We start from the raw sequence: 20,659 nt of genomic DNA, 5'->3' as shown, positions 1-20,659 counted from the left end.
CTATCGCCTCCTCAACACTGGTTGCTTAAAACTCCCATGCGTTGGTCATGTATTTCTGCACTGCGGAGAGTGCTTGATATCGTACATCCTGGTCTTCATGGGTCATAAGCTCCATGATTCGTTGCTTGGCTCCAATTTCTTGGACGATCCTGAAGGGATGGAGTTAGATTAGTATCTAATAACATTTGCATCCACCTTTTCCTTCAACTTACTTTTTAGCGTCCTTGGAAGAGTATTTAACATACTGACCAATGTCATGAGCAGCAACAGAAAGAACAAGGGGGCTTTGTGAGGTACTAAGCAATCGCGCCAAGATTCTAAGAAGACGATAGTCTTGCTCATTAAGTCGCTGTGCATTCTCCTTCCAGAACACTTCTGACTTGTGTGGGGGTGACCAGTTGAGCTTTCCTGTCTCAACCTCAGAAGAATATTCTTCAAAGGTGCTGTAAGGTGTTTATGAGCATAAGATATCGATGGCTACAGTGAAGTCAGCTCAGTGCATACCTCAGGCTATGGAAGTTCTCTTCCAACTCGGCCTTCAAATACTCAATATCTTCGACGATATCGGTGTCGGACCACTTCCTGGTACTAAGGTTTTCTGTGAATGGCAATAACTTGGCGACAAGCATGGCAGCCAAGTTAGATTCTGGTTGTTTCTCAACGAGGTTCTGTTTGAAAGCATGTTTCGATTAGCAGCCTGTAAAGAAACCAGTAGCTAATTCTCCAAACTACAACTTACTCGGAAGCTAGCAATGACAACGCGAATAACCTTTTCCTTGAGAGCTGATTTGGCAATGTCAATAAGCAACGGGATGATATCGTATTGTCTGCAAAAGGCATCATTAGTCGACTGCACATGAGCAGAGTAGGTGTAGTTGAAGGATACCTACCGGTTGATCGTGCTTGCTATTTGAGCGTCGAATGTTAACAGCCATATGCAAAAGATAACCTGGTACTGCATTTGAGGACCTGGGCTCGTTCGTCGAAGCACATGAATCAACCTATCAAGCAATGAATGAGTACACAGAGTCCCGTATATCGCACATACATGAACACAAAATTGAATGATCACTTACGATTCAGCAGCCTTTGGTGTCTCCCAGAAGGGCAATCGATACTCGCGCACTCTTAAAATTGATTCCAATTCCTGTACGGCCAGATCCACGATTCGCAAATCCTCGCTTTGTACTTGGGTGGCTATCCAGTTGAAATAAGGGCTGAGATCGACCATAGATGGAGAGGGGGCAGAGCTAATCAATTTCAACCAAGGTGAGCAGGCGATAATATGGTATGACGATAACCATGAAATGGCAAGACTTACGAAGCAAAGATGGTGAGGATCTTGGATGCTTGCAGAGGTACAATATCGTCGTTTACGCGAAGATGTCTGATGAAAAAAGAGGAAATGCATGATTAAGTTCGCTGACGAATAAAATCAGGCAACCATTTCAAAATGACAGCGTACTTGAAAAGAGGACCAAATGGATATGTGGGTTTGTTGCCACTAGCATGATGGAAATATTGAACATTTTCTTCATGATCTGGTAGGCAAAGCATTCAAAAAAATGATTAGACTGATCACGTAATGATATACTAAAGCGCGGCAAATTATATATTACCTGTCAAGAAGTCCTCTATCAAAAGAAGGACGTGCTGAATGGTATCTGGTCGGTTCAGGGTGTCTAGTATTTGAAGGTACAGATTCGCATAGGTATCGCCTCGCTCATCAGCAAGTTCTTTGATAACTTGAGGTGACTTGTTATCAATGCGTTGAATGAGATCCAACTGCTCAGAAGTAATCAAGTTGGCGCGCTGATAACCCTATTGACGTGATAAGCATTGAGCAAAAATGGGCGGTAGCGGCATGGTTATGACATGATGCATTACCTCCCATGGAACAGGACGATTTCTCATCTGAGCAATTTTGGTTTCATAGTACTGATTAGAGACAAGTGCGAGTGGCACCTCGGGCACAGCGTCTTGGTTATCGGCCATAGTGATTAGCACACAATGTGGGTGGGTGAGCAAGTGAAAGACTGTGTGTTGAGGTGGGTCAGTCGAGGGGGGTTTGAAAGTCACAAGTTGGCTGGCTGGCGACTTTTCTGCCGTTGCTTGCCAAATTCAGCTTCCCTTACCGAGCTTCTTTCTCTGACTTCACTTTATATTTAATGAGACGAAGGGCTGTTGGAATTGCTAATGCTGAAAATCGGAAAGCGTTAGATGCAAGTATTGTGACGAAACTGTTGTGTCGCCATACTGCATTAGCTAATCTGGATTTGCCACACAGCGCAAGTTTCAGGAGATTGGAGACAACATAGCTGCGAGAGAAATACAGCAGGTATGTGCTGGCACTCAATACATTATACCGATATAAACCAACACTGCTGACCATGGTATCCATAAGCTTCATGACCAGCTTGATACCTTCAAGACCAACTTACAAGAATTTGCCCGGAAGTACCGAAAAGATATACGGCGGGACCCAACATTTCGCATGCACTTTCAGCAAATGTGTACAAAGATAGGAGTAGACCCTCTAGCCTGTAAGTGAATAATATGGAATATGAGCTATGAGACTTGATCTGAATATCCACTTTCACCAGCAAACAAAGGATTTTGGGCAGATCTGCTCGGGTTTGGTGACTTCTATTTCGAACTCTCCGTGCAGATTACAGAAATATGTATTGCAACACGACCACAAAACGGTGGTTTGATAGAAATGGGAGAACTCAAGCGTCGAATTAAAGTTAAGCGAGGTGACAGAAAAAGCTCTCAACCGGAAATAAGCGAGTAAGTGCATCGAAGAGGATGAAAAATGATCTTACGTTCTTTAAAGTCGCCTTATCATTTTCATTTCTCAGAGACGACATAGTGAGATCCATCAAAACACTCAAACCATTAAGTAGCGGATTCGAAATCTTGACGATTGGTAATCGCAAAATGGTACGTTCAGTGCCCAAAGAATTGGATACGGATCAATCATCCCTGCTTCTGCTTGCGCAGGTAAGTTTATCGGTTTTGCAAATGGCATGTATCGACCAGACCAAATATGCTTACCCATCGACGCAAAGGCGACGGGCTACATGACGAAAGGAATGATTGAAACTGAATTTAAATGGCATGAAGGCCGAATCCTCCAAGCGCTGGTAGGTCATTGATAGTGTATGTCAAATTAGACCATGGATTGCAAACTGATCATTTTCATTATAAACATTTAAATACAAAAATTAGGATAATCTGTTACAAGACGGATTGGCATGGTTGGATTTATCGCCAGGAGAAGAGGACAAATATTGGATACCCAGTTTCTATGATTTTGGAGACAACGAAAATACAGTTTAAATATGCCTCATCATTTTGCAGGTTGTAGAAAGTTGCTTGGCACATAGCCATATTTGCCGACCCATCGCGCATCCGTCACATTCCATGCATGCGCCATATACCACCCTCCTTGATCCATCTGCGTTATAGCGAACCAGTCCCCTCGTTCAAACGTCAGGTCGTCGTCGTACTTTGCGTGGTAGTTGAAGAGCGCAATAGCTAAAACCAATGTGAGAATGTATTACAATAAAGGGAAACATAACATAAAATAAACCGAATAAGATCAATCTCAACGTTGTTGATGTCCTCTAACCCATTGGATATACACTTACCCCAGCATATTATAGGCTCGCCTCCATCGTGTGAAGCAACTTGTTTCTCTTGTGAAGGTGGTGGTTGTGGCATGAGAGACTGTTGCTGTACGACTGATCTTCGCATGGCTGGAGGGGCATTCATCTTGATACTACCGCGTGGGTCTCGAGCCGAAGACGTCTTGGCACCGATCGCTGTGCCTGTTGAGTATGAAGGGGAGGGAGACTGTATCACACCGGAACGTTCCGAAATGATCTTGGCTGAGGTCGATAGTGAGACCTTTGGCTCGTTATTAGGCCATCCACCCGGTAGATAAGGTGAAGTGGGTCGTCCGCTTTTGGAAGCAGCACTGGAAGATGAGGTATTTCTAACGGGTGATGGAGCACGCCGGTATGAGTTGGATCGGGCAGAGGTCTTCGTCGGTGAATATTCGACATCATTAACATCTCTTCCCTTTTCCATCTTATAAATCAATCCTTCAAGGGCATGGTCAAACGAGCGATCCAGGTTTTGACTAAGCTTTCGTGATAACCTAGTGACGAAAGATTTTTTGGGATGGGAATGGCTAGGTGTGGATTCTCCGTCACTGTATTCGTGAATTTTCGCTCTTTCCGTTGTATGAAATACATCATCTGATGCTTGATTCATAACCCTGGAGGACTCCAGAGACTGAACTCTAGAGGATTCTAGAGATTGGATCTGGCTACTTGTCTTTTTCGTAACAATAGGGACAAGAACTCCCTGTGCAGAATCCTCAATAAAAATTTCTTCGTCACCGGCGTTCGAAAGTTGCCGGCTGTCTCGTTCTATGCTGGAGGATAGCCGTGTGGAGGATGCCCGCTGTAAGGGTTGTGTAATAGATTGCAGAGATTGAGTAGAAGCCCGCTTCAGTTCTTGATCGCTCTTACTGTTGGGTATAGCACTGGTAGACAGTCGTTTACTGTTCTGTCGTCCAGCAAAGTTGGCGATGCTGTATTTTGGTTGTTCATCACGGGTTTCCGAAAAGAAGTCAATGTATGAAGGTGGTTCTGCAGTGATTCATAAAGTGTAAATAACCAGACTCGATCAGTTTGCCACTACCTCGAAATGGATAAAAACCTGGTATATTATTCCCCGTTCCTTGCTTCTCGATGAAATATTGAATATCTTGTTCCACATCACAATGGTCCAGCAGATCCCATATCTGTTCATGAGACTGGAGTAATGTAAAACACAGGGTCAGTAAGCACAAATGATAAGCAGCACGGTCAGCCGGTATCATAACTTACCTCTCTTTCTTGATCGGTAACTGTCTGTAATATGTTCACATAGACGCATAAGCTGTGATGCAGAAATTCTATTCGTTTCTCCTCCATTTCTTGAAATTTCTATTTCCACACTTAGTTAGCATTATGCATAGGGTGATTTGGCAACATGTCTTTCGCTTTTACTAACATCACATGCAATTTTCCATTCGTTTTGCCATTGTTGCATCACATTCTTAAGTCCTGTACACGCAGCTTGATATTCCTTATCTGAAAAAATGACCCAGCTTCAGTTTCACTTTCAACAGCTGCGCTTTTCGCCCTATATGTCATACGTACCTGAGGTCTTTACCTCCAGCCGTGACTTCTCATGCTTTTGTTTGATCTTTTCATACTCGCGACCGGCTATACATGTTTCAAGTTGATTTTGAAGATTGAGCATCTTTGAGCATTCTGCATAGTATTTCTCCCTTGACTTTTTTGTGATGGCAATATTAGTAACAACTCTCAAGCTATATACAATCCCATCCCCTTTTAGACAGCATCGTATCTTGTTATCAACCCACCTTGTATACATGATTGATGTGAAGCTGTTTGTTTCTTTGCTGCTTGTCCACACCTACTTGAATCTATGGTAGTCGTTTGTAAATGATGCACGGCCAGCAACAGATATATAAGGGATGTGTTTTCCTACCAGCTTTCTCTGGTCTCGTTGGTCCGTAATGAAGTTTTGGAGAGGGGTTTCCAAACTATTACGGATTCTCTGTGCAAGAGTTACGTTGTTTTGTCCAACTGCTTCCAGTTCATCTCGGATACCATCCAACAGTCGCCGCAATGTCCTATGATCGCGGGGTAACGGAGATAGATTAGAGTAGTACATTACATTCAAATGCATATAATCTCTACTGATTTTAATCACCCTGTTTCATCCTTTCCAATCACCATTTTGGAGTGTTTGAGTAGCTTTTTACCGAAATCCTCATGGAGAGCGGCTCTGGAACATCATTAGATGAGTTCAAAAGACGTAATTTAGAACGCCGCATACTGTCAGGTCGGCCAAACAGTATAATACGCCGAGGACTGTAGTCACTTACTTGACATTGTAAAAGGTTTTGAGGTCCTCGTTCGTTTGCTTGGAGCTCAACATTCGAGCTCGAAGGATTTCCGTGCCGGCATCATTGCGGCCCTAATGGACCAACGTAACATGTCAGGGCATCTCTACCAAAGGAGCATAGAGCCAGCAGGAGTTGTGACTGACGGTGGCGTTTGAACTTACCCAAAAGTTATTTGCAAAGTTGTTTGGTACCTCAACTTCAGCTGAAGCCATTTTGTTTGCCAAGCTGATCTGTAAAACGAGAAAGGATGGATTGGAAAACTCTGGACTCGGCAAACGAGCCACATGCCCGCCACATCCCATTAATGGAATTTTGGAGGGAAATCAGTTTGAGAGGTTCGGACAGAAGTCCGCGTTAATTACTGCCACTAATTCAAATATAAATGTCGTGGGTTCTATGGATTCTACCAGTGTTCAAAAGTCAAGTAATGGCATAGCTTCTTTCTAATCTTTTCTAGTGTAATACGTTGTTGTTTGATGTACCAAGCTAAGTATGTGACAGGATGACTGAAAGTTTTCTGCAGGCTAGAGATTCATTATTTGCTTACAAGTGCGACGATGTTTGGCAGCGCCTGGCCAGCTCTCATTTACCTCTACGCGTTCCATTTACAAATTTCCATTTTGGTCGCATTACAATAACAATGGATTTTTAGAACCCAGACAAATTGCTGTGGTGAAGTTGCGTCCACTGACCGAGTGTATTACTTTATTTTCTACTGACGGACATATTCATATGCGAAGAAAGTCGACATATGTTTATCTACGGATGTAATGGCTAGTGCTATGTACAAAGTTGCCAAAAGAGCATAGGGGGGGTGGATGAATTAGGAAAAATTGCGATCATTATTAAGATTTGAAGTGACCAGGGACTTGAAACTGCTAGGATGTATGTATCTTGTTATCGAGAGGCCAATCCTTTACATTACGTTACTTTCTGAACCACTTCTAAAGCCAGCAGTACAACAACTGTCATCATAGGTGTGCAGATAACGCCGTAACTCCAAAATAGGACACGAAGCATTTCTTCTTCAAAGAAATTGGGGTATACTTGAGTCATCTGCACTAGATTGATGGCGGTAGGTGCACATCCGATCATAATCATGGCTACTGCAAACACAGGATCGCTTGCCAAACTACTGATTCCTTCTCCATAGGCGATAAAAAGCGTTGTTAATGGAATGACGAAGAGCGGCATGATCAGCATGCGAATGGTGACGGCTGCTGCAATGGGTTTCTTCATATCGTCAGACGAGCAACGGTGATGTATACTGAACGAGGCAAGTTGGGCGCCTAGACATACGAGAATGATGGGAACAGCAACTGAACCACATGATTCAATGGCTTTGGTGAAAGATGGATATAGAAAGCGGTGTTTGTCAAATAGGATGGGCTTGAGAGGAGTAAGGCCAACAAATAAAGCAGCCAACGCCGCCCAAAGCGGAGGAGTCATATATTTAGTAAGTCGAGCATAGACAGTGAGAATTCGTTTGCCGCCAGGATATCGAGCAAGTGGACAGACGGTTTCATGTTCTTCCACATATTCGGCGGGTAGAGACGGAAAAGAAAGCAAGGGCGAATTTTCGTTATACGTAGGTGGTTGAACAGGGTGCTCAAGCTCGCCACGATGTTTGTTGTGAATGCGATGGTTGTCTTCATTATTGTCATCGCTTGGCGCCAAGGTGACGGTACTTGCGTTTTCTGTCAAAAGTCTGTAATGATCACTTTCTTCGGCAGTTAGAGTTCGGTCTATCGAGCTGAGTTCTGAAGTTGATGAGTTTGATCGTCGTCTTGACTGGGCATGCTCTTGCTCGTTCCCAATTTCTGTATTTGAAATGGACAAAGGTGGGCACGTGCTTAAACTGTCGTAATGATATCGATTGGTCTGAGTTGCCGAAGGTAGATATTTTGGCTTGGCGACAGTCGGCAAAATCGAGTCATTGGCTTGCTGCTCCTCCTCATGTGGAATGGTCATCAGCTTGTATCCATAGCTCCACCTTATAATATTACCGAATATTGCATAGAATAAGATGTATGAGATTCCTCTGCGGAGATTTAACAAAGGCAAGAAAAAAATAGATGTATCAGCAAAGGGAGGAAGGTGCGTTTAGGAGTCTCAAATATTTCTCTACTCTACCTGGCAGCCACATCGGCTCTGCTATCATCGGCTTTCCAATAAAGCAATTTCCCAGCTTCAGATACGGCCAAACTTGTCATCACGGCAATAGGCAACGAGTTGGTATTGCTAAACATGACGCAAGCGGTAACGAATCGACGATAAGCTTCAGAAATTCCAAGAATTCTGGAACATAGCTGGGCCGTGATAAATGACAAAACTGCAAAGGTGAGAAAGAACAGAGGAATGGGCCAGAATGCTAGGAAGATCTCTAGAGAGATAACCGAGGCCATCTTCGAGAAGAGCAGGCAAGGAGTGAAAAACTTCATGTTCAAATTTGACAACCACTATGGCATTGAAAAAGTGAAGAGGTGAGCTACGTGGCAGATAAGACTCCATAGATGGTGAGTGGTATTTGGACAAACCTTCAGATTTTCCTTTGGAAAGAAACCAGCCTTAGCTAAACCGTAGCCGAACAGAACAACGAGAATAACTTGTAGTATGGCCTGTCAAGCGGAGGTAGGATCAATGCGTTAGATATTGAGGTATGACAGACGCATTGTCAATAGCTTATTAGTAGGGTTGCTGTGTACGTACTTGGGCCGATGCCAATACTAGCATTAGCAGCTCCATTTTGCTGATTGTGAAGATAAGCTGAGGGGGAGAAAACGAAGGAAAGCGTTTTGAAACTTGGATAATTACAGTGTTGGCTTTTAAAAAAAAATTACTGCATTGAAAAAAAAAAATTATAATTAAAATCATAGCAAAACAGCCTTGATCTTCAATCATCAACTTTTTTATTGATTTTAACTACTGCCATTACAATTGATTGATATTATGCTGATTTGAACAGGAGAACTGCAATCTGGCCATGATAAAAGTAGATGAAGTGTTTGGACTCTGAAACAAATCAATTAGTGTACTTGTATATATATTTTAGGTGTCATCATAGTTACGTACCGTGGGTCACAAAGCTTCCAAAGTTTCGGCCAACAACACAATGCCAAGTTGGGCCTACAAATTGCATACATTAGAACTATTTTCTGTGGGTTTAGATGCATTGAAGTGAGGTCTTCTCACCATATTTCTTGTCGAATTCGCGCTTGATATGAGCAGCAATATCTTTTTCAATATTGTACTTCTCCAAAGCTTGGGTACCGCAGTCAACAGCCTCTTGCTGCATCTCCTCACTCATGTCAGCACTCTTAATGATTGCCTTTGTCTCCGCCATAATGTGCCTTGATGTCTATTGGGAATCACAGTGTCAATCACTAAACTTTTGCTGAGTTTTTTATGGAAACCTCACGAAGTATGTTGTCAAGCTGGGTCAAGCAATATAGTGTTCGACTGTAAGGTCGAAAGATAATATACGCGTTCCTCGCCGATAAGATCCGTGTGGGACATGCGTGGATCGCTCACGGTAGAGAATAATTCAAACTCTTCCCATCGATCTTTCGATTCACGTCGTTTTGGTTTTTGCCAATATGGTGTGCATACAGCAGGACTTTCAAAAGAAATCATATGGATGTTGAACTCACCTTTAACGCAGAGTCAAAAGAGATGAAGGGCAAGAACAAGCAAATTGAAGGGGGGTGTTGTGGTTCGGCGCCGTTTAAAATTGAGTCTGGATGTTCTCCCTGCTGTGATGCTGAATCTCCCCCCTTTCTTAGAGATAACGCTATACTATAACGCTACTGACTGAGAGCGCCATCTTATGGGTAACACATATTATTCTTTTCTCTAAAGTTAATGCAAGGTACTTCTTGGCATTATTTTAACATTATGCCGCAATAAGCTAAAAGATAAGGTGTTGTCAGTTGATTTCTGGCAGCACATTTAAGAGGTGTTAAAAAAAAACTAGAGTCTATAACGCACTCCACGGTCATAAATGCTAAGTAAGTATAGCTGAAAAGCGCTTAGGTCATAATGCTAGCAAGGAATATCGATCCTGTGATATGTTTTGTTAACAACAGATACTATTCATTTTTATTACGGGACAATTTTTCCCTTGCAATCCGAAGTGTAATTAACGTATATGGTACAAGTCTATTCACATATTCTGAGATTAGATTCTATTAAATCCATTTTTGCTTTGGAGAACTGGTCACTACAGTCTTACTGCAATGACCATATGCTCAAAATAATAGATAGCATCAAGGTTAATGGGTAGATAAAGTATTTTGTAGTAACTTGATTGAGCGCATCATATCTTCGTCGCTTTCGAATGCCCTTTGTACGCGAGCAATGACATCTTCTACAAGCGACTTGCCAATAACCAGAATGAAGTCATCCGTGCTTAAGACTCTATAGCATCGGGCGATTTTCATAGCAGACTCTAGCGATAAGTCAAGAAAGGTGGTATGAGTGTGTGTCTGATCAAATCTAGTATCGTCGGCCTCGTCATTCTGATCTTCATATCGCTGAAAGTCGGTGCAAAATGGTCTAAATAGGAGGACCTTGACGACATTGTGCAGAGCGTGGGCATGAAGCTTGCATCTTGCTTTAATGGTACTCAGTTCGTCGTCCAAACTAGCCAATTCTTCATCAGAGTCGAACAACGCCCATGAGGATAGGTCAGTCTCCCACTTTTCAACGTCTTTCACCAAGTTCAAGACTTCATCCACATCCACTTTGGCAACAAGATCTCTTTTCGTCTCGTTATCGTCTACTGCGTAGAAAGTCCGTATGACTTGGCGAAGAAGGCGAATGGATTGAAACTCCATATAAAGTGATTCCGCAAAGTAGTCTGGGGCATCTGGTGATCCTGTTTTGACCAATAGTTGCCGAGAGATGTTTGCAACATTGTCGCCGTCGAGCAAGGTTCGTCTATTCATACATGCGGAGGAGAGAACATCCAAGTATACCAACGACATGACAGCGATCTGCCACTCTCGCGATGGAGGATTCCTTTGGCTTTGGTATATAAGAAATACTCGAATGGCAAACACAACAAGCTGCCTAGCTCGGATCAAGCACCGTTTAGATACAAATTCATACCAGCCGAGGACGAGAATGGCTTGTATGATGGGTAGCCACTCATTGGTTTCGATATCTGAAAATGTATTCTCAAATAGGATATTGGTTGCACTGACGCAATACTGTTCGGCTAAGGCTCTTTCATCTGCCGGATTTTTTCCTTCGTCATTACTTGCGAAGATAATGGTAGCGGCTGCCAAATAGACAAATTCAGAGGTGGTGCTGTCAGAAGCACCATTGTCCGATTTTTCATGGGTGTCCTTGACGATAAAGGATTCTAAGGCCTCTACTAAAAGAACCACATGAGGAGGATATTTTTGCGCTATACGGCGCTTCCAATCAGTATGTTCATGAAATAGGTTGAATGGTAAGTTGGTGAATCGAGGTTCTTCATCCCCAAAATCGGTATCCATTTCTTGATCAATTAGTGTATTACTAACGAGGTTAGAGAATCTACAAACCGGTATGGTTACAAGGTACTCGGAATCGTCTAATTCTTCATCATCAGAATAAGAATCGTGATCGGAATTGTCTGCACTGGCAGCGTCGAACCCCCTAAATATACCGCCTGAGATGTCTTTTAAAAAGTTTTCGAGCTCCAACACATTATGCACTGCGGCTTGCAGCGATAGTCCCAAATGCGTGAAAGACAAAGACCACGAGGAAGCTGACTTCTCCTCGAATACTTGTTCGTCATCCATTGTTTCATCGTCCATTCCGGTATTTGACAAAATTATTTCTGCCGGCCCAACGTTCCTGTTGCCAGTACTGATCAATGTCAAATTATTGCCATCGTCGTCTTCTGCTTCTTTCTTGACGTTATTTTCTCTCTCTTCCATATATTGGTTGAGCATTTCGCCTTCCAGGTGTCTCAGGGTATCGTACAATGACAACACCGTCTGGGATAAGTCGGTCAAATTGGGTGGAGCGTCTGGGTACACACACTACGGGAAAGAGGATTTAAAATGAATGCAATCGCCTTGTGAAAAACCTGTTTAACTTGCGTACTTCTTGGTTAGATCTTGCACACCGTGCACACGTTGGTCGTGTCTTTGAGCATCTGTAAGTGAAGTTAGCGCCTAAAACGGTTGGGTTGCAGGCAGCCTGAAGCTTGGACCACAATCTTACTTTGCTTTCTTTTTTCGACATCGCAAACAACTGAGATCTTTGTTCGCTATGGCCTTGCCTTTCTCTTCAGTTGCAGCGTTTTTGGCAGTAGGTGGCGGCATTAACAACAATGTCCAGACGAACGGGCTTTGAGACCGAAGACGACCCGACTTGCCAAGCTTGAAGGCAAGTCACAAGCCACTCCGCGTTTTGACCCTCTGTCATGAACCGGCTTGTAACCGTAGTTCCGGAATTTGGATTGCTTCTTTATGTTGTCATCTCGATAGCTTCTTTCTTTCAACAACAGATACATTCTACTATGTTTGATTGTTTTTATAACAGGTTAAATTCTAAACGGTATCAATCAATAAAATAAGAACTACGTAGGATTTCTGTGAGTTTGGGCACGGCATACGACAAAATCATTGTTGCGGACAATGTGATCTAATGCAAAAGATCAATCAATTCTTTCGTGTGTTCGTTAAAGTAGAAATAATTGGACGCATATTGCAGCGTGAGAAGTAATGAGCGTTTATACATCTTAGAATCAAGTCAAATACGGCATCATCCTATTTCGATATGGCACATGCCCCTTGGTTGTGTTCGTGAAAGGTAGATTCTTGACTAACAAATCTGTTAGACGGACTATCTTCTCTTTGCTCTACTCTTAGTATAGGATGTCGTCGTCTTCACAAACTTCAGCATCATCGTCTGAAGAGCAAAATTTCTACATTATGAATATGTCATCTGAAGACACACTAGCCCACTCAGCAGCGGTATCCCAGATTCAGTCGCCGACAGAAGCCTACACTCAACAAAACTCGATGCTTAAACTCGATAGAAACCTGACACTGACAGAAAGTTCTTCAGATTATTATGTCAACGCAAGCGGAAAGAAGGAAAGCGATCTAGAGATAGAAGTAGACGGCACCAATGGAAAAAGTCGGAGCGCCTTGAAAAGACTGTATCGCTTGAGTCAGCAAGCCTTTCAAAACATGTCCCCGGAAGTTTGGAACAAGAGACCCAAGGTCAATGACAGTTCAAACCCACAGAATGCGACGAACGACTCTCACATTCAAATTGAACTGGCAACTCCAACATATCAATATACCACGGAAGACAAGAAAAAATTGATTGCTCTGATGAGCCAGTGCCTCGTTAGATACGGTTGTCCCAGTCATCGAATAGTAAGTCTTCGATAGCATCCATTGTAAACTAGAATTATTATTTTTTGCCGGTCCATGGTATCATGATACTCAATGTGCCATTAAAACTAGGAATCGTCTCTAGAACAAACCGCAAGATTTCTCTCAGTAGACGCCGCCTTCTCCTACGTTCCTGGACAAATGATGATTTCTTTTGGTGGTGTCTCAATGATTGATTCGCAAACCGTCTTGATTAAAGTTCACCAGGGTTACGACATAAAAAAACTGGCCGACGTTGACGACGTTGCCAATGCCCTTTGTCGATCAGAATTACATGTGGGCGACTGCTTACTCAAGCTCGAGGAAATTGTGAACTCTCCACCGACGTGGGGCTCATATGGTACAATAGTAGCCTTTACCATGTGTAGCTTTACGGCTTGTCTTGTCATGTTTGGCGGGTCCTGGACTGACTCTACTGTCGCTGGTGTGCTCGGATTTTTAGTTGGCGCACTTAATGTCATGGCAAGTCAGCATTCAGTGTACAGCAACGTGTTCGAAGTCTCTGCTTCTGCCGCTGTTGCTTTGATATCTCGTTCTTTGTTTCAGTGGGTCTGCTTTTCCAAAGTTGCTATTTCAGCTGTCATTGTTCTTCTCCCAGGCTACAGTATGACAGTCGCAGTGGTAAGTTCTAAACCGGACAAGCACCATATTTGGAAAAAATTGTCGTTGACAAGTTGCATTTGCAGATGGAACTATCTGCACGACAGATTGCTGCTGGTACCATACGATTCGTCTACTCTGTCATATATGCATTTATTCTAGGTTATGGGCTACAGATTGGAAGCAGCCTTTACGGTACCATCAATCCCAACTCAGACTCTACCGGCCATTGTATGCCTGGGGTATCTGAGTGGTTCTACATCCCATTTCTACCTTTCTTAGCGATATCCATCGCTATGACTTTTGGTGCTTCCGCTAAGCAATGGCCTTCCATGATCTGCTGCAGTATTATTGCTTTCGTCATCGTCTTCTTCCTCAACAAGGTCATAAGCGATTATCAAATCGCCGCAAGTATTTCGGCATTTGCTATTGGCCTATATGCAAATCTTGCTCTCAAGGTGACCAAGACACCACCTTTGGTACCACTAAGTTGCGGCATTACTCTTTTAGTCCCTGGAGGCATCGGTAAGTTGATTTTATACGCAATAAAAAAATTATGCATAAACTGATCAATTTGCATAGGTGTTCGAGGAGCTTACCATTTGCTAATGGACGATGATCCGGACGGCAGTGCTTTTGCACTTCATATGGTCGTGGTTGCATTAGGAATTGCCGTCGGGTTATTTGCGAGCACCATGATCATTTATCCAAGAAGTAAACGACGGTCCATCTACGTCTCAATGTAAACATTCGCTGGCGTTCTGATAGCCAATCATGCCTGCATGCACCAAATTTCTTAATTGACGTCTGCGAGGATGCGGCCCAAAATACGAGTAATTTCCATGATTAATCGAAGCTATACATAATATTTTTACATGCGTTTTTGGGACCTGCAACACTTTGTATACTGATTACATCATACGATGACCTTGCCAGCATCTTGCCAGCTAACAGCATGGCGAAGTACATAGAAAAGCAAACCTTTCATTAAAATGTATATATACCTCCACCATTCATTTTTATGTGTGTATATCGATATTATTTACTTCGCTACAAGATTAATAGAGTCTTCCGCAGGTATTTTTATTGTTTTGTGATGTGGATAGACACCCAGAAAAATAATGATAGGTATGGTCATAACAAGACAGAAACTCATGCTGTAGATTGTAATTTTCATAAGATCGTGAGGTTCAGATTATTACATGTATTTGCATAGGGAATACCATAGAATTTTACTCAAGAGTAAGATGCGTAGCTTCTGCTAGGAACGGAGAGAAATTGCGGATCGGAACTATTATTTTTTTCTACCGTGGCTTCCCGCCCCCTCATTGTTCTGCCTGTAGTGGCTGTATGAGATGGCTATTTCGCGTTGGCCCTCATTACATAGACAGCATACTTCTCCTACCAACAATGAACGCACACAGCGGTCACAGACCACGCCACTACCAAGTCGACGCAATCATGTGGGCATTCAGCTGCCGCATCCGTCGTTCCTCAATCGATTCAAACGGAAGTCATTGCCTACGGAAACCACAACTACACCTCGTAGATTGTCTGCAGGATCGGATCCTAATGCACATAGAGGTTCTGCGGATGCAGATCGAAACTCTATCATGATGGATTTGGAGGTCGTTTTTGACAGCGAAGAAGGCATGAATGACGGAGATCAAACTCATGCACGAACCACACCTCGTCGTCCGCCAGTGGATGACAACGAGTATAGATATTGGAGGCTCCAAGGAAGATCAGGAAGAAGAAATGCGGAAGTTGGAACAATGTAACGTATTGCCGTTCAATTGCTTTTGACGTATTATTACATATGTAACTGATGTGCTGTTCATTCGTAGTCGGAAAGATTGGAGCTCCATACCTTCACCGTTTACCTCTCAACCTAAAATCGTCGATGCCGGACACTATATTGAAAGACCTACTTACAAACGAACTTATTATGAACAGCCAAATGCGTCCAGCCTCTCCACTATGGTAGATCCGTATCCAACGCTGCGAAGGCAGCAAGCTGGGCATTCTTTTGCACATGACGACATTGACATTTCGATCTCACCTTACCGATCGCACCAGCAACAAAGAAGACATAGCTTGAGTTGGGGAAAAATGGATAAGATTATCAGTGAAAATAAAGGTGAACATGACACTCTTCGACGAGTTGATACCTTCACCTCCACCTCTACCGCTGGAACCGGACCAGGCACTCTTTCTAGGCAATGGGACAGTGTTCGGAGGTTGATGAAGGGGAAGACGAAGAAAATGCCGGGCGACAAGAAAGGAAAGTCTCGAGTTATTGACCTAGATTTGGCTCCACCACCTCATATGCTTGATCAAGACCATTCAGAAGACTCTTCGACCGATCACCCCACCATCAAAATTTTAGTACAAGAGCCAACAATCCATTTCATATCGGATTCTCCCGTTGATCAAACCAACGACTTTCTCAATGTACATCGGAGTACATCTCCGTATGATGCTGATATTGATTCCATAGACGATCGTGCGTCCCATACCAGTCAAGCTTTGAGTGACAGTAAAGAATTGTAAATAATTGAATAGGTTTACGACATAATGTACATAGTAACTACTTTTCTAATAATAGTCCATGGAAGAGATGTCTTTCCTACAGTTATATTGAAAGCTTGCTTTGAATTTGCATCCTATCTATTTTTTTATTGTCATTTTAATGACTTGAACATAGAAAAGACATTTGACTTAACAGACCTGTAGAATGATTTTGAAAAATGTCTAAACAAAGGAGCAGAAGATACCAGAATATGATTTACCAAAGTCACGCGCACAATTGGATAACATCATACCAAGGATTTTTCAGTATGCTAAACATGCTAATGTCCTCCTGGGTTCTTATCTGCAATAGCAGGACATATGGTTTAAATCACATCTACAATATTACCATCATGATTGCGTATCTTTATTTCTCTTAGTAGGTTAGGCGGACAAGCCATCGTTGGTCGAATGAACTTGAATACGACTGTGTCGCATAACTATCGACTTTGAGCAGATATACATGGAACCCCTTTTCTTTTGAGTTCAATGGATGAAGCATGGCACGAATTTGTAAAATTTCCCAAGTCAGCCACAATCATTTCTACTTAATGCTTGTGGCATAAATCTGGTACATCAAGTGACATGTCAAACAAAGCCCATTTTTCGCTGTTATCATTGCTTGTGAAATGAACGCTTGAGATATAGAAAAAAATTTCTTCCGTGACAAAGCAACGTTACTCCTTGATGGTTTGAACATGAACTTGGTATAGAAATTCAGGACGTACATGATAGAGGCCATCCTATCTCAACTGTCCAAGGTTCTCAAAGTGCTTTTCGTTACTTCAGCAAAGTGACCAATGTGATACGGTCACGGAAATCCCCTCTCAATGACTATTCCTATGCACCAACAAGACATACAGCTTTACCCATGATGACAACGAAAATATACTTTGGTTGGAACTGAAATTTGGGTAAGGTAGGGCGAATAAAGTCGAGTCCCGGGATGCCACCGCGTCGAAACATACCCTTTTTTTTTAAAAAAAAAAAATTGTTTAATTACCGCGGATCCCCTCTAGCTATAGAATATATTCTACCTTAACCTTTTTTTTTTACTTTTTTAATCTTTTTCGCTCCTACTCTATTGTTTGACAATCGTTCTTTAGTGAGATGGTGATCAGCCTCACTAATAGAATACTTACCCGACTACATCGGACGAGAGCTATCCGACAATCATGGAAACGTTTGATTGCCGCCACAAACGACTTGAACGCAGGCAACTCGCTTACAGGAATTCAGTCGAGAGAGAGTAACGAATACATCACAGCACTTCAACATGAAAGTGAACTTACATACGCCTTGGAGACTATCCTCTCTTTATCACAAGAAGGTTAGTGATTTTAATATCGGTAAAGAGCAGTTGTGTAGATAGTTGCCTCACACATGGTTATCATCTATAGAGAAGGAATATAAAGCTCTCATTGCTGTGATATTGTCAACCTTGGATACTCGCAATCCACTATCCATGGCCTTTTTGAATCATATAATTGATCGAGCGGCGTTACCGTCTAAAGCGACGATCTCCAGTGCTTCGGAGATGATACTGCAGAAATTGCAAAAATCCAAAAAGACACCCACTGAGTCGCTAACCAAGGAGAACGCTTGTATATTATGGTGCATTTTGGCTGAACGATTTGCTGGAGATCTGTGCTTTTCTCTATGGAATAATGAGATAGGAGACGAGTTGTTAGCTATGTTATCCAGCCCAGCGGAAAACTCGACCGTCCGGCTTTACGCTCTACTTGCCCTTGAAAAGTTCGCCTTAACCGGTAAGTATTATAGGAGTCGCTCAATTCTCATTTCGATTCAGCCGACCAATGACTGGTGATTCTCATAGGTACTATCAAGACTCTTATTTTATCTCGTCCCGTCGACATTGCCGATGTGTTGCGATCCGTCATAAATGAATGTCAACAGAAATATTATTTGACAGCGCCGTCCCTGTTAAATTTAGAAGACGAACAGCACAAGCACGCCAACACCGAGTTGATGCCTTTACACTATTTCAACAAATTTGTCAGGTCTCATGGGGTAGCCAACGAACCTTTCTCCACATCACCACTGAGCGAAACTGTATCGCAGCAAGCAGGATCTTTGCAAGGAATCAATGAAGTAGTCTCTCGGTTCCAAAAATGGTCATGGATTACTTCATCCAATCTCTCACTACCGAGTATAGATCTCGATGGTCAATCAGAAAAATTAAAACAGAAGGCTGGTGCTAAGAATGACGCTGCTTTGTCCGTATGGACAGGTTACCGTCAGTTGGAGCATTGTTCTTGGTGGTCCCTCTCATACACATTTGGTAAGAGTGCTTTTCGTCGACCCTCCTTTTCTTTCATCATCATCTCACTGACACTTCCCTTACATCATTCGGTAACCCCATTAAAGATGCTACGGAGGTAATTTTATTGCTTTTTGTCTCATCCTAAAAAAAAAAAAAAACGGAACAGCAATATTTTCCTAGGTGTGCGATATCTTTATATCTGACAAATTGCTTTTCCCTTTAGGCAACCAATGCGTGGGATCTGGACGACCTTAACATTACCATGAACCCTCTGGACGCTACATCTAGATGGAAAATGGGATCATGTGGATTAGAGGTAAGAACTTTTATAATTAAACTTGGTCATGCCCTGATACCCAAACTTGGTGGTAAATTTAATTCCCCATCTAGCTCCGAAACGACCATCCGAACTTTGAGTCTGTGCGTGCGACAGCGAACGTTAAAGTCGGAAAATGGTACTATGAGGTTTTGGCTCTAACAGACGGAATTATGCAAATTGGATGGGCTACAGAGCGATGTCACTTTGTCCCTGAGGAAGGTTTAGGTGTCGGTGATGATAACGTAAGTGCGCCTTCGATGATTATCTTATTTTTCTATGCTACTGTCATGATTGCAGGCCCACCCACCTAACTTTTTGCTCTCAAAGAATGGCTTTGGATTTGATTGCTGCCGAAATACGATTTGGGTAAATTTTATAGATCGCTCAAAAAGAAGAATTGCCGTCATCTTGGCAAATCAATATTCATACTAAACTCTTGTTTTATTATAGGCAAACGGTACCGCGGTCTATCCACCAACGACAAGCATACCACAATGCAAACCAGGAGATGTCATTGGCACTTACCTAGATCTGGACAATGGACTTTGTACTTTCTTTATTAATGGAAAAGACTATGGCCTTACGGTTGAGTTTGACCAACCCCGGAAGCAGGCCTTTGAAACCAACAAGGCTCGCAGACAGAAATACGGAAAGAACGGCCAGCCTATCAAAGATGTTGAAGGTCTCGGTTTGTACCCTGCCATCAGTCTTACGAGCCATCAGCATGTTATCGTCAATTTTGGCCAGAGTCCTTGGATGTATCCTCCTTCGCTACCAGAGAGCGGGTTCCAACCCATGAATGCTTGCGAGACGATGTCAGAAGAATTGAAACGTAACATTTTGAAGCTTACACGGCTACGGGGGCGAAAGTGTGCTAGAGTACCCCTTTCCTCCCTTGGACGAAAGGCGGCCGAAATTTCAGGACGAGCCGCTTGGCTGGATAGTGATAGTGACACCGAAACAACGAGTTCAACAGAGGATAAAGAACAAATATTCTGTACCATCTGTTATTCCGAGCCTCACTGTATTCAACTGCAGCCGTGCGGTCACGATGGATTTTGCATAACTTGTGCAAAGATTCTCGGCACTTGGTAAGTTTTTCCTGAGTTTTTTTTTATATAACTATTCCTCTGGAAAAATTGCGTTATATAGACTAACAACGACTTCATCTGAATACGCCATGGTTATAGTCCTCTATGTCGCTCAACTATCACCAAACGTAAAATTGTCGAACCACCTCAGCTTAGCTCATCCAATGCTAGCTCATCCACGCTTTCTGTCAGCAGTGCTTCCTCTTCTGGCACAAACGAACCCGTAATGCCTATTTTTTCACTTCCTAAAGCTACCCTGTCATCTCTACACCTTACATTGAACACAATTGAAGAAATGCATGAAAGATTCGGATAATTTAAAACCTTTCCATGTACATTTATGAATAAATAATATCTGACCATTTAATCATCATTCATCGAACAACAATCAACGGATACATG

At 42.6% G+C, this 20,659-nt stretch overlaps 9 protein-coding genes across 9 annotated transcripts; 4 read left to right on the top strand and 5 right to left on the bottom strand.

The window, feature by feature from the left end:
* Positions 1–25: 25 nt before the first annotated feature.
* K450DRAFT_168483 (uncharacterized protein) lies at positions 26–1,995 on the bottom strand (the record flags this gene model as incomplete). The annotated part of the gene is made up of 10 exons (XM_051584077.1): positions 26–149; positions 213–443; positions 505–668; positions 740–827; positions 891–1,001; positions 1,077–1,250; positions 1,322–1,387; positions 1,466–1,541; positions 1,620–1,821; positions 1,888–1,995. 10 exons carry the CDS (start codon positions 1,993–1,995, stop codon positions 26–28), a joined length of 1,344 nt encoding a protein of 447 aa, XP_051449133.1.
* Positions 1,996–2,088: 93 nt separating this feature from the next.
* On the top strand, positions 2,089–3,446 carry K450DRAFT_218284 (uncharacterized protein). Its single transcript, XM_051585181.1, has 7 exons — positions 2,089–2,222; positions 2,288–2,338; positions 2,405–2,543; positions 2,604–2,790; positions 2,862–3,003; positions 3,072–3,146; positions 3,232–3,446. The coding sequence occupies exons 1-7, from the start codon at positions 2,169–2,171 to the stop codon at positions 3,340–3,342; spliced, it is 759 nt and encodes a 252-aa protein (XP_051449132.1). The 5' UTR covers positions 2,089–2,168; the 3' UTR covers positions 3,343–3,446.
* Positions 3,155–6,524, bottom strand: K450DRAFT_218276 (uncharacterized protein). The gene is made up of 10 exons (XM_051585180.1): positions 6,154–6,524; positions 5,972–6,063; positions 5,572–5,716; positions 5,444–5,506; positions 5,217–5,352; positions 5,068–5,147; positions 4,902–5,000; positions 4,732–4,828; positions 3,654–4,661; positions 3,155–3,540 (listed from the first exon to the last, which is right to left on the bottom strand). Exons 1-10 carry the CDS (start codon positions 6,292–6,294, stop codon positions 3,353–3,355), a joined length of 2,049 nt encoding a protein of 682 aa, XP_051449131.1. The 5' UTR covers positions 6,295–6,524; the 3' UTR covers positions 3,155–3,352.
* Positions 6,525–6,838: 314 nt separating this feature from the next.
* K450DRAFT_218269 (uncharacterized protein) lies at positions 6,839–9,220 on the bottom strand. Its single transcript, XM_051585179.1, has 6 exons — positions 9,185–9,220; positions 9,065–9,118; positions 8,702–9,004; positions 8,530–8,610; positions 8,126–8,451; positions 6,839–8,033 (listed from the first exon to the last, which is right to left on the bottom strand). The coding sequence occupies exons 3-6, from the start codon at positions 8,891–8,893 to the stop codon at positions 6,914–6,916; spliced, it is 1,719 nt and encodes a 572-aa protein (XP_051449130.1). The 5' UTR covers positions 8,894–9,004; positions 9,065–9,118; positions 9,185–9,220; the 3' UTR covers positions 6,839–6,913.
* On the bottom strand, positions 8,820–9,624 carry K450DRAFT_218266 (uncharacterized protein). Its single transcript, XM_051585178.1, has 3 exons — positions 9,185–9,624; positions 9,065–9,118; positions 8,820–9,004 (listed from the first exon to the last, which is right to left on the bottom strand). Exons 1-3 carry the CDS (start codon positions 9,333–9,335, stop codon positions 8,940–8,942), a joined length of 270 nt encoding a protein of 89 aa, XP_051449129.1. The 5' UTR covers positions 9,336–9,624; the 3' UTR covers positions 8,820–8,939.
* A 1,565-nt stretch (positions 9,625–11,189) lies between these two features.
* On the bottom strand, positions 11,190–12,567 carry K450DRAFT_218260 (uncharacterized protein). The gene is made up of 4 exons (XM_051585177.1): positions 12,209–12,567; positions 12,089–12,140; positions 11,568–12,024; positions 11,190–11,455 (listed from the first exon to the last, which is right to left on the bottom strand). Exons 1-4 carry the CDS (start codon positions 12,307–12,309, stop codon positions 11,403–11,405), a joined length of 663 nt encoding a protein of 220 aa, XP_051449128.1. The 5' UTR covers positions 12,310–12,567; the 3' UTR covers positions 11,190–11,402.
* Positions 12,568–13,182: 615 nt separating this feature from the next.
* K450DRAFT_168768 (uncharacterized protein) lies at positions 13,183–14,738 on the top strand (the record flags this gene model as incomplete). Its single annotated transcript, XM_051584082.1, has 4 exons — positions 13,183–13,374; positions 13,465–14,013; positions 14,079–14,517; positions 14,584–14,738. 4 exons carry the CDS (start codon positions 13,183–13,185, stop codon positions 14,736–14,738), a joined length of 1,335 nt encoding a protein of 444 aa, XP_051449127.1.
* Positions 14,739–15,160: 422 nt separating this feature from the next.
* Positions 15,161–16,704, top strand: K450DRAFT_296299 (uncharacterized protein). The gene is made up of 2 exons (XM_051593633.1): positions 15,161–15,769; positions 15,840–16,704. The coding sequence occupies exons 1-2, from the start codon at positions 15,348–15,350 to the stop codon at positions 16,543–16,545; spliced, it is 1,128 nt and encodes a 375-aa protein (XP_051449126.1). The 5' UTR covers positions 15,161–15,347; the 3' UTR covers positions 16,546–16,704.
* Positions 16,705–17,535: 831 nt separating this feature from the next.
* On the top strand, positions 17,536–20,627 carry K450DRAFT_218252 (uncharacterized protein). The gene is made up of 9 exons (XM_051585176.1): positions 17,536–17,893; positions 17,964–18,332; positions 18,401–18,865; positions 18,952–18,962; positions 19,071–19,163; positions 19,238–19,408; positions 19,494–19,532; positions 19,617–20,257; positions 20,357–20,627. Exons 1-9 carry the CDS (start codon positions 17,674–17,676, stop codon positions 20,571–20,573), a joined length of 2,226 nt encoding a protein of 741 aa, XP_051449125.1. The 5' UTR covers positions 17,536–17,673; the 3' UTR covers positions 20,574–20,627.
* The last annotated feature ends 32 nt before the right edge of the window (positions 20,628–20,659 follow it).

Source organism: Umbelopsis ramanniana, assembly GCF_025399195.1.
Source record: "Umbelopsis ramanniana AG unplaced genomic scaffold K450scaffold_2, whole genome shotgun sequence".
NCBI lineage: Eukaryota > Fungi > Mucoromycota > Umbelopsidomycetes > Umbelopsidales > Umbelopsidaceae > Umbelopsis > Umbelopsis ramanniana.
Note: the sequence above shows the minus strand (reverse complement) of the source record. Positions and strands in the feature narration are given on the sequence as shown.

Excerpts from the sequence above, each read along its gene's own strand:
- K450DRAFT_218284 (XM_051585181.1), top strand. The coding sequence starts at position 2,169 with ATGAGACGAAGGGCTGTTGGAATTGCTAATGCTGAAAATCGGAAAGCG. Across the intron at positions 2,223-2,287 it reads AAAATCGGAAAGCGTTAGAT|CGCAAGTTTCAGGAGATTGG; the intron begins GCAAGTATTGTG and ends TTTGCCACACAG. Across the intron at positions 2,544-2,603 it reads AGGAGTAGACCCTCTAGCCT|CAAACAAAGGATTTTGGGCA; the intron begins GTAAGTGAATAA and ends CACTTTCACCAG.
- K450DRAFT_218276 (XM_051585180.1), bottom strand. The coding sequence starts at position 6,294 with ATGGGATGTGGCGGGCATGTGGCTCGTTTGCCGAGTCCAGAGTTTTCC. Across the intron at positions 5,353-5,443 it reads ACATCAATCATGTATACAAG|TCAAGGGAGAAATACTATGC; the intron begins GTGGGTTGATAA and ends ATCACAAAAAAG. Across the intron at positions 3,541-3,653 it reads CGAGCCTATAATATGCTGGG|CTATTGCGCTCTTCAACTAC; the intron begins GTAAGTGTATAT and ends CATTGGTTTTAG.
- K450DRAFT_218269 (XM_051585179.1), bottom strand. The coding sequence starts at position 8,893 with ATGATTGAAGATCAAGGCTGTTTTGCTATGATTTTAATTATAATTTTT. Across the intron at positions 8,611-8,701 it reads TAGTATTGGCATCGGCCCAA|GCCATACTACAAGTTATTCT; the intron begins GTACGTACACAG and ends TCCGCTTGACAG. Across the intron at positions 8,452-8,529 it reads TTCCAAAGGAAAATCTGAAG|TGGTTGTCAAATTTGAACAT; the intron begins GTTTGTCCAAAT and ends TCAATGCCATAG.
- K450DRAFT_218266 (XM_051585178.1), bottom strand. The coding sequence starts at position 9,335 with ATGGCGGAGACAAAGGCAATCATTAAGAGTGCTGACATGAGTGAGGAG. Across the intron at positions 9,119-9,184 it reads CGAATTCGACAAGAAATATG|GCCCAACTTGGCATTGTGTT; the intron begins GTGAGAAGACCT and ends TGCAATTTGTAG. Across the intron at positions 9,005-9,064 it reads TGGAAGCTTTGTGACCCACG|AGTCCAAACACTTCATCTAC; the intron begins GTACGTAACTAT and ends GATTTGTTTCAG.
- K450DRAFT_218260 (XM_051585177.1), bottom strand. The coding sequence starts at position 12,309 with ATGCCGCCACCTACTGCCAAAAACGCTGCAACTGAAGAGAAAGGCAAG. Across the intron at positions 12,025-12,088 it reads GTGCAAGATCTAACCAAGAA|TGTGTGTACCCAGACGCTCC; the intron begins GTACGCAAGTTA and ends TCTTTCCCGTAG. Across the intron at positions 11,456-11,567 it reads TGATGATGAAGAATTAGACG|CAACTTACCATTCAACCTAT; the intron begins ATTCCGAGTACC and ends ACCTCGATTCAC.
- K450DRAFT_296299 (XM_051593633.1), top strand. The coding sequence starts at position 15,348 with ATGGCTATTTCGCGTTGGCCCTCATTACATAGACAGCATACTTCTCCT. Across the intron at positions 15,770-15,839 it reads AATGCGGAAGTTGGAACAAT|TCGGAAAGATTGGAGCTCCA; the intron begins GTAACGTATTGC and ends GTTCATTCGTAG.
- K450DRAFT_218252 (XM_051585176.1), top strand. The coding sequence starts at position 17,674 with ATGGTGATCAGCCTCACTAATAGAATACTTACCCGACTACATCGGACG. Across the intron at positions 18,333-18,400 it reads TGAAAAGTTCGCCTTAACCG|GTACTATCAAGACTCTTATT; the intron begins GTAAGTATTATA and ends TGATTCTCATAG. Across the intron at positions 19,164-19,237 it reads TGGGATCATGTGGATTAGAG|CTCCGAAACGACCATCCGAA; the intron begins GTAAGAACTTTT and ends TTCCCCATCTAG.